This window comes from Vidua chalybeata, chromosome 4 (genome assembly GCF_026979565.1).
Source record: "Vidua chalybeata isolate OUT-0048 chromosome 4, bVidCha1 merged haplotype, whole genome shotgun sequence".
Classification (NCBI taxonomy): Eukaryota; Metazoa; Chordata; class Aves; order Passeriformes; family Viduidae; genus Vidua; species Vidua chalybeata.
The window spans coordinates 6,288,372-6,298,158 of NC_071533.1; the positions used below are offsets into that span (position 1 = coordinate 6,288,372).

At 37.2% G+C, this 9,787-nt stretch overlaps 1 protein-coding gene across 7 annotated transcripts in view; it reads right to left on the bottom strand.

Moving 5' to 3' along the window:
* The window catches only part of ANAPC10 (anaphase promoting complex subunit 10), a 135,027-nt gene that overhangs the window by 124,652 nt on the left and 588 nt on the right, over positions 1 to 9,787 (bottom strand). Inside the window, exons 1-5 of one of the 7 annotated variants that reach the window (XM_053941122.1) lie at positions 7,224 to 7,326; positions 5,953 to 6,078; positions 3,788 to 3,904; positions 2,338 to 2,428; positions 1,474 to 1,594 (exon numbers count right to left, since the gene is read on the bottom strand). In XM_053941122.1, the coding sequence (XP_053797097.1) occupies positions 1,474 to 1,594; positions 2,338 to 2,428; positions 3,788 to 3,902 (327 nt within the window). In that variant the 5' untranslated portion in view covers positions 3,903 to 3,904; positions 5,953 to 6,078; positions 7,224 to 7,326. Of the gene's footprint in view, positions 1 to 1,473; positions 1,595 to 2,337; positions 2,429 to 3,787; positions 3,905 to 5,952; positions 6,079 to 7,223; positions 7,327 to 8,280; positions 8,303 to 9,604; positions 9,678 to 9,787 lie in introns of those variants that run through there. The other 6 variants (XM_053941124.1, XM_053941121.1, XM_053941118.1 and 3 more) reach the window with 6 other exon arrangements.

Consider the following 9,787-nt stretch of genomic DNA (forward strand, 5'->3'; position numbering starts at 1 on the left):
AAATACATTAAATAAATAAATAAATAAATAAAATACATTTTATTGCTTTATAGATCTTTAATATGTTAATAACACACATACCCTCAAGAGCAGGAGTTTACCACTGTATGAGAAACTAAAGTTAGGCAGCGAGATGTATAGTGCTGTACTAAGCGTGACTACAAAAAGGACAATAATCATTTAGTTATGCAAAGGGCAGATAAAAGTGCAAAATCAAAGTGATAATTAAGGACAACAATGACATCTAGTGGATACTCGGAAAACTGACCCACAGCCTAACAGGTGAAAGGATCCAGCTGCCTTCCAGTATCTGCCGTTCAGATACTGTGCAGCTCCCAAATTGCTACAATACAATTAGGAAGATGGAAAGGCAAAATTTACAGCTGATGGAAGTCAAAATAATGTGGTGATATATTTCTTCCAAAAGAATATTTAATTAAATTAAAGAAAAATAAAATACATCAAGAGGCTTCCATTTAAGATTTAGGATAAAAGTGTAAGTCAAAACTTGAGAGAACATCACAAATCATTGAAAGGATGTAGATACATAATGCTAACAGACATCCCTACTACACTATTTTTTACTCCCACAGCATCTACAACTTTCTACTTACAACTTCCTCTTGGGACTTTGGATTGTTGGGACTGAAAACCAAAGTGAAAAAAATAAAAAACCCAGAAGTAAAAATTCAAGCCACAATTTAGCAGCACCCTTTTCTCATTGTCCTAATCTTTCTGATGTTGTAATACTTGCCACGTAAGGCTAGTAAGTTAAACCTTCCCAAAATACCAGCCAATAACTGCTGAGCTCCAGAGAAGAGGAATTTGAAACATGAGGCTACCCTGACTCAGAATGAGCAAAGATACCTGCTTATGAGCAACCCGATTCGTTTCCAAGGCAGACGTCTATCAAGATCGTGGATTATTTCAAATATGCTTTCACTGTTAAAGGTAAGCAAAACTAAGCACTTAAAGCAATTCAGATCTTGCTACAGTTCTGACTAGAAGCATCACCATAAAAAATACTGGATTTGATCTTTTTTTAAATAAAAACACTAACAAAACACTACAACTCTGTCTCATTCAAAATCTTAAGCTGATATGAAAAATTGAAAATTGGATTTTGCTTCATATTGTTAAAAAACTGCATCCCACCCAATTTTTTTTATATCTCAGTGACTGTCCAGTATTAAAAAGAAAAATGTTAGAAACAATACTCAGAAGTAAAACTTAATTTATGAACATATTCAATTAGAATGATGTTTGGTAAAATCTGATTAAAAAAAAAAAACAAAAAACAGTTTACTAAATTTACAAGATAAAAAACTAAAAGCAAACATCAAAAATAAACCCAGCCATTTTCCCCCTTGAATCACAATGCCATATTTTCCCTCCAAAAACCACTTTATTACATCAGATGTCTTAACAATAGAGAACTGTTATAAGAGGGAATGCAAAGCATCATCGACCTACCCGGATTTCCTGAAGATTATGAAAATTATTTCCTACTCTGACAGAGATCTTGCTTGGAGTGTAACTTTCATCAGATTTGTAGTCTGCATAAATACATAAGGTCTTCACTGTTGTTTTTCTTCTGCAAGAAGCAACACAAGCTATGTGAGCATGATAAAGAAAAATATTCAGGATGAGTTTTTATTGCTAGTCTGCAATAACTAAGGATTTAAATATTCTGAAAATGAATGTAAGTGTGTCTAGTGATTCATAAGAAACTTGCTATTGAAGAACTAGGTGATTTTCCACATTACATTATGCAGTTGATTTTCACCATTCTCCTTTGCCTGTCTTCAGAAATGTTGGTATACCAAGAAGCAGATGCCAAATAAGCACTTGTACATAATGAAGCTTAAGTTAGGCTTTTTAAATATGGGCTCCCTTATTAGACTAAGGCTTTCTCAAGAAAGTAAATAAAAAAAGGGGGACAAACATCTCAAGTTGCATTAAAGAAAAAGTACTGAAAGCATCCTACACAGGATGGAATAAAAAAAGGTTTCTCACCTTCATTTGTTAGGTTACATAGGAGTCATCTACCCTCCAAATGACACTCAAAGACACCAAATCAGGACATAAGTCACATTACATGAGTAAATGTGATGCTGTCACAACTGACATAACATTAAACATTCCTTTTCATTGCTTATTTAGGCATTTAGTGATCATGAGATTTGAAAATCTCATTTTTAGAAATGCTGCCTGACTTCTTACCAGTTGGGTAACAGAACTAACCCAGGAGTTCTTGCACTTCCAGAAATCCTATCTTGTTGAACAGATAAAAAGTTACACAAAGCACCCTAACCCACAGGGAGTATATTTTAATACCTAAATTGGATGTTCACCAAATGAGGCTGCGATCCATCTGACTGCCAGTAAGTTTCTAGATTATCATCTCGTAACTGATCCACTCCAAACCCTAAGAAAAAGAAAATGTGATAAACTTGAACATCCCATTTCTGTGATGCAAATGTAGCTCTTCTTCAACTGTTAGAAATGAATGTCTCCCAAGTTATAACATATTAGGAAATATTTCTAGATATCCAAGGTGCACCTATGCTTTTCTGACATGAAACTGAAATAGGGGAATCTGCAGAAGTTCAATACTGTTGAGTTCTGTGGGGTCCATGTCAACATGTCCTGGAATTTCAAGTGGTTAAGTAGTAATTCATATTGGTTGCCAGAACAATAATTAACAGTTAGATTTTCCCACATCTTCTGTAACTTAATTGCTGAACTAAAGAAAAATCATTAGCAGAGACCATTCATTATAAAATTTTAGCCAAATGTAACATTTTTTTTCAAGTCATGTCCTGAAATATTTTTGCTTTTTCAAGTACTAGCTAGAACAAGCAATAGATGGCAAAAACAGTATTCCTAAAGGTTAATGCCATCACATTTGAAGAAGCAACTCCAGCTTTGTATTTTCTATTCCCTCATTATCCTTTAACTAATCACATGCTTTTATTGATTAGTTAAAGAATTGATTAGTTAAAGAATTGATTAGTTAAATAATATTGATTAGTTAAAGAACTAGTTGCAGTTCCAATATAGCAGCTGAAGTTTCATCTGCAAAAAAAAAAATTCCTTCAGTCTTTTTAAGCAACAAAACCATGAGACATTTTTTCTCCAATATTCCAGGATTTCAGACCAAAGTCATTCAGCATGAGCACAATATTGTGACATAAAGGGATCATTAACCCTAGGCTGCAGCAAGACAGCTTATCAATTCCCAACAGATATTTCTGAAATAGCAACTCAACCACCCCAAAGGGAAAGAATACAGATTTTCAAGTGTTTTGAGCAGGTATCACTAACTGCTCCTCAGGACCACAGGTTCATTTTACTTGCAGGGTTTTTGGGCCACCCTGTAACAGCTGAGCCCACACAAAGTTAAAAAGTTCATGCAGAACATTTAGGTCACCCAGCAACATGGTCATCTTTAGACAAAAATGGAAGACACCCGGACAAAATGCCAAAGCACAGAAACAATTTCACTGTGCTGGGTGTGATTCTGTTCACATGGCTTAGTTTGTTCACTGTGTAAATTAAAAAAAATAATATAAAATACATAAGAGTCCTGTTTAGTTCATCTCAGATAGTTCCTCATAGAAGAATTTCTGATACAGTTATAACTTTCATATTGTGTCACATATATAGAAGACCAACATTATTTGTAGTAACTACAGCCTACACTACAGCAGTTTTACTGCTGTGGATATCTTCCTCCCAAAACATAAATACACATTCAACTTTTTACATCACTGTTGTGATTTACCTGGCTTACAGGATGAAAGAGACCAAACTGCTTGTGAGCCTATTTCTCTAACAGTACCAGTCCTCTCTAACTGCTTTGGATCAGCACCAGGTGGGGTCTTGTTTGGGGTAGTCATTTCTAGTGAGAGAAAATAAGTGAGTTAGTTGACATATTGATGGGAGAATTAAAGTATTTTGTTTGTTCACACAGTCAGTTTAATTCTTTGGCCTCACACTTTTGTAACAGCCTACACGATATGTGGTTTATACACATACACACATACATTTTTGCATGTCTGTAGAACATTTTATTTATATATATATATATATAAAGTAATAGGTATAAATATATAGAATATATATGTGTAATATATGTAAGAGGTGCACACAAGTAAATGTTGTGTACTTAAGAATTCAATACATGCTTGCAACATTCATTCATACTTTACTTGTATCATTCCAATTTATGCATACAGAGTTAGGGTTTCAGAATTTTACAGTTCTGTTTTTTAAGAAATTAAAATTGAAAATGTTGATTTAAAGGCTAGCAGTACAACTTCATTCTCTCCCACAGATACACTTACAAATTCTCTTAATCTACAAATTCAGAAACTAGAGCAAGAGATACTTCTCTCCTAAATAGGAAATGGGAGTTTAAACAAATTGTATAATTTGTAGCAATTGGTTATAGCCACATTTATTCATGGGCCATTTCCTGAACTTTACAACTTCATCTGGAATCATTAACTTGTGACTTGCACTGCTCAAGTAATCACACTCAGCCTCAACACCCAGACTATCACCACATATACAACAACTTAATTAAGCTGGGTTTTGTAAAGTACAGAGCACTTTATTATTTCCTAGGAAGTAGCTTAAAATATATTAAAAAAAAAATTCCAAAGAAACATAAGCTCCACAAAAAGAACTACATTAAAGCTTAAAATTAAACACAGAGCACTAAAGAGTCAGAATTAGAGCTGACCTTGTATCCTTTGCTTACATCCATGACATCACATCATGCTCTGCTAATCTCAAAAAGTCTTCCAATGCCTCTCTCAGACAGCAAATAAGGAACTGAGTTAGGCTGGGACCCACAGGATTCACACCTTACCCACTACAGAACTGACACCAGGCAGAGACAACATTTTCTCTGTACCAATGACTACAGCTAAAAATTCTTTGTGGGACACAGGAAATCGGAATGCTCTAGTGCACCAAACACTTTCTATTGGCCCTTGAATAGTTTCTGTTAATTTTGCAAACATAAGACTTGACACAGATATTTCTACCTGCTTTCTCATATACAAGATTGCAGTCCTAACTACCATAAACAAAATCTGAAGAAATAATTGCATGCATAGACAAATCTAAATACTGACAACAGTGAGTGTCACAAAAGGCTTCAGAAAAAATCCTTGTTCAAACACCATCCTCTCAGAAGAGACATTGGATTCTACACAGTTAATCCTACAGATGTCATATATATATTCACAGACACATTGATTATAATGCCATCTAAATAAAAAAACCTTGGGAAAAAAAATTACAAAACATTTAGTTCACAGCTACGTGAAAAACAAACATTTTTTACAGAATCACAGAATGGTTTGAAGCAGTGGAAGGGACCTTGAACCCTAAATCATCCTAGTCCATGCTTCACCAAAATTCAAACTATGTTTATTAAGCACTGGGGAGATTATTATCCTGGACTTGTGAATTTTAAAGCTCAAATGACCTTCTAATCCAAACTCTGAGCAATTTTTTTTTTTTTACTTTTGTGATAGTGAACTAAGAGAGGTTGAGTTGCATTCATTTTAATTCTCAGATTTACACAGACACCAAAGATACTGTTCTTCCGAGATCTAAAAATATACATAGAAAATTCAACCTCATGAAGTAAAGCTAAATTGTTCTCTTGTAATTCAAGTGATCACATCTCAAAAACATCATAGAAAACATCTTTTGAATATTATCACCAGCAAGTCCTGACACTCTTTTGACTTCAAGAGAAAATGAATGAAAAACTCCAAATTAAAGACAGAAGGACTATGCAAACATCCCATCAAAACCCACAAAAACAAGGTAAATCACAGAAATTACACTGTTCACTCTGATTACATCACAAAGTTGATGATATATGCTTTTAGAAAAAAATTACTGGAACTTTCAAAGTATGCAGAATACCTTAAGATAATGATGTTGAGCTTTCTTGTAAGCTTCAGCACACAGAGCAAAGTCCTAAATAACTTAATAATGCAAGACTTGTATTGCACTGGTTCTCAAAAGTTGGAGGCATTACATTTTGGGGTTCTGAAACACACAGCAAGAAACACCATTCAAGTTTCCTACAGTTTTAAACTGAGCTTTTTTTCTTTTTATCTAACAGGAAAAGATTTGGAAACCCCAAAATTTCAACTCCAAACCACTGCTGGCAAATAGATCAGCCACATATTGTGTACTAGTGATGAGAAAGACTGAAAATTTTCAATGGTTGAACTAAATTTGAGTCGATTTTGAGTCGACAGAAGTCCTGCTCAAGAACAATACATTCTCAATAACTTTGCTGAAGCTCCCCAATACTCTCAGAACTTTAAAACCTGAAAGCTGATAGAAGTACTAAGGAAAAATGATGTAGCAACAGGTCAGCTCACTCAAGTAACGCTTCTGGACATTTTACTAGCAGAAGTAAAAGTACCTCATTTTAAAAGAGACATCAATACTTAGCTCTAAAAGGAATTTAAGGAACCTAATAAAATTTTTTCTTTGCTTTTTTAGTCTGTATAAAAACAGGTAATTTTTTTAGAAGGCCTTCTCCTTGACATGTGCTGAAAAACGGAAAGACACACTGTATCTTTAGAAGCATTGGCTGGAAACATCTCTGATTTTTCTATTCAGTTATTCCAAAAGATCATTAACAGGTTGCTGTTCCCTTATTAACAGCATGAATATATGAATGTCTTCATTACATGATCAAGGCCACACTTTCATTTTGCCATTTTCCAGTCTTTGGTTTGCACATCCTTTGATCTAGACAAAGCAGCAGTTTTTCCCCCCCTCCGTGAACTCTTTATCCCTCATCTTTCTCACTGAAGTTCTCTCTTTTCCAGAAAACATTCCAGCCCTGTAACAGCCAATTGCAGATGTTCTAGCAGTTTATGAAGAGAGCGAAATGGATTTAAATGGTTGGACAGTCTGCCTTCCCCAACCAAACCAGCCAGGTTGTTCTCAGGGTACCAGCAGGAGACACCTTTGAAAGGTGCACACCTGGAAGCAACCCTTGTGTAAGCACACAACACACCCAAGAGGAGCTACTGAAGGGATACATCATGGGACTTTCCTACAAAAGCTCCATAAAAATCCAGGCTCAAGGAAACTTGCAGATTCCAAAGCAGTTTTCCCCTATTAAAACTTGCAATTCCACCACGTTGTATGCACAGAACTACTTAAATACACACCTGTAAGGGCCCTTGAGAGACCTGACTGTGCCTGAGATGTCTGTCCAGACATTTACTTCTCCAGCAAGAGATTTGTGGACACCCAGCTTCAGGTTTCATTAACCTAAAAGCTAAAGGTTTTCCTTTAACATCCAAATCACGTATCACCACCTAAAAACAAGCATCTCTTGATCTACAGAGAACTCAAAGACTTGTTAAACACTGGCCTTTACACAGTAACCCTTCTATTGATGTGAAGGCACTCATTAAATTTGCTCTTAGTTTCTTCTTTTCTAGCTCCCCTCACAAAGTTTAATAAACCTAATATTCTTGCAGAGGCTAGATATCCAGCATTGTTTAAAAAAAATAACCAGACCATTTTAGCTAAGGCCCTTTTTCAGCAGAGTAATCACTTCCTTTGTCTTGGTATTTACTCACACTTGTTAAACATGACAAAGCAACACCTGGGTAGTTGAAAAAACATAATTCTCAATTAATATTGGTTTTACTATGCATTACAGTGCTCAAATGCAGTATAAATGCCCAGTACTTTTTGGGATACTGTTTGCTGTTCATTCACATCCACTAATCAGGCCTTTGAATTTTTTTATTCCTGTGTTATCCTCCTCTGTCAGTTCCTGTTAACTGAGCTTAGTTACACCGATTTCCAACCTGCTACCAAGCTTCTCAAGGTGGTTTTTAATTCCAACCCTTAGCTGTACAGTGCTTGCAATCCTTTCAACTTTGTATTCCACATTCCAGGAAAGAGTGAAAATGCACTCAAAACTGAACTCTCCAGGAGCACGTTTCATGACACCGCTGTTTAAAAGTGAGTCATTTACAAGTTAGATTCAAAAGCTCTTAAAGAAAGATCTTTAAAAAGAATTATTTTTAAAGCACATTCCAGTAGCTTGAACAATGGCAGAAATCCTGTAAAACTCAAGGCAGACTCTTCATATTCCCCCCTTATTAAGTGCATTGGCTACTGTAAAAAAGCAAGGTTGATCCAGACTACTCTCAATGAACCACACTAGAATATTTCCTGTGTGCACACTGATTTTAATTGTCCTGTACTTACTGACAAATTCCCTTCTCAAACCACCGCCTCAGAATCATTCAGGGGATCAGAGATCATCTGGCTTTTCTCTCTTCTAAAAAATTATTTTAAGAAGTGTTACTGTGCTTGCATTCCAATCATATAATTTTATTCAGTTTTAGCAAATATCTGACTACAGCCTTTCCAGGAGAACTGAACAAAGGCTGCACTGAGTATTTCAGCATTTTTGCAACATCCATAAGACTGTTTTTCCTGTTCTTAACAGAAGGGAATTTCACACCTAAGATTCCCTGACTTTCTTAACTGTCCTACTCATTTTACTACTCATTCACAAGCTCTTGTCCCTGCTCTCATTTTCTTTATCTGGACTCTTGCTCATCTAAGGCCATTAAAGATTTCAAGATATATCCGAAAACCAGCCTCTCACTATGCTTCCTATTTTTTTAATTAGATGGAAGATTAAACATTAAACATTCAAATTACTAATGTTTAATTAATATTTAACAATGATAGTAAGTGTTCAGCAGCACCCTTTTTTAACTAGCTAACCTGTACATTTGATCCCTCAGATTATTCTCTCAATAGAACTTTAATAAACTTATTATTTTTACCCTGCCTCCAATTGCTTTAAGCCTATTAGTGAAAATTACTAGACTTCCATTGTCAAAAATAATACCATTAAAAATAAAGATAATTAAAAGAATTATATTAGCAGTTTTATACATATATTCCTAATCAATCTAAAAAAAATACTTTTTTAAAAATATATTTTTGTGAAAGCCCAGACTTCCCAAAGTTACCTGGTAAGGCTACAAGCTGCTCCTTAAAGGAGACGAGCACATCTTTACAAGGAGTGTAAAGTGTAAATATTAGGTGGAAGGTGTCGTGAAATCCAAGAGCCACCAGAGGATGAAGCCGCTTTGAAAAATCAACCGCCCCCTCACGACTTGTTTGTAGGGCTTTCAACCGACATCAATTACATCAATTATAATTGTAACAATCATAAACAAATATAATGAAAATTAACCAGGTTTACAACGCTATACTGGGGCCGTGGCCCCCAGGCCTACAAACCGCTTTAGTATCGGAAGTAAAGCGGCAGCACCTACTCACGGCACGGGCCCCGCCGGATCCCCAGCCCGGGCTCCGCTCTCCGGCCGCGGGGGACACGCGAGACCCCCGCAGGCACGGCGGGCGGCACCCGGCAGGGCAGCCCCCAGACCCGCCGCGAACACGTCGCGTCAGCCAGCCGAGCTTCTGCCGGGGCTGGACCTTCCTCCTCCTCCTCCTCCTCCTCCTGCTGCTTCTCCTCCCCTCACGGCCCCGGCCGAGCCGCAGCTCCCACCTTTCCCACCTGATCCCGCCGGGAGCAGGAGCAGCAGCCGCCGCCGCCGCCGCCGCCGCCGCAGCGGAGGGAGCGCAGTGCGCGCGCGCCGCGCCGCCCGCGCCCCCTCAGGCACCGCCCCGCCCCTCACACGACGCCATGGGCGGGGCGGGCCCGGCGGGAGCGCCGCGTCCCGGCTCCTCC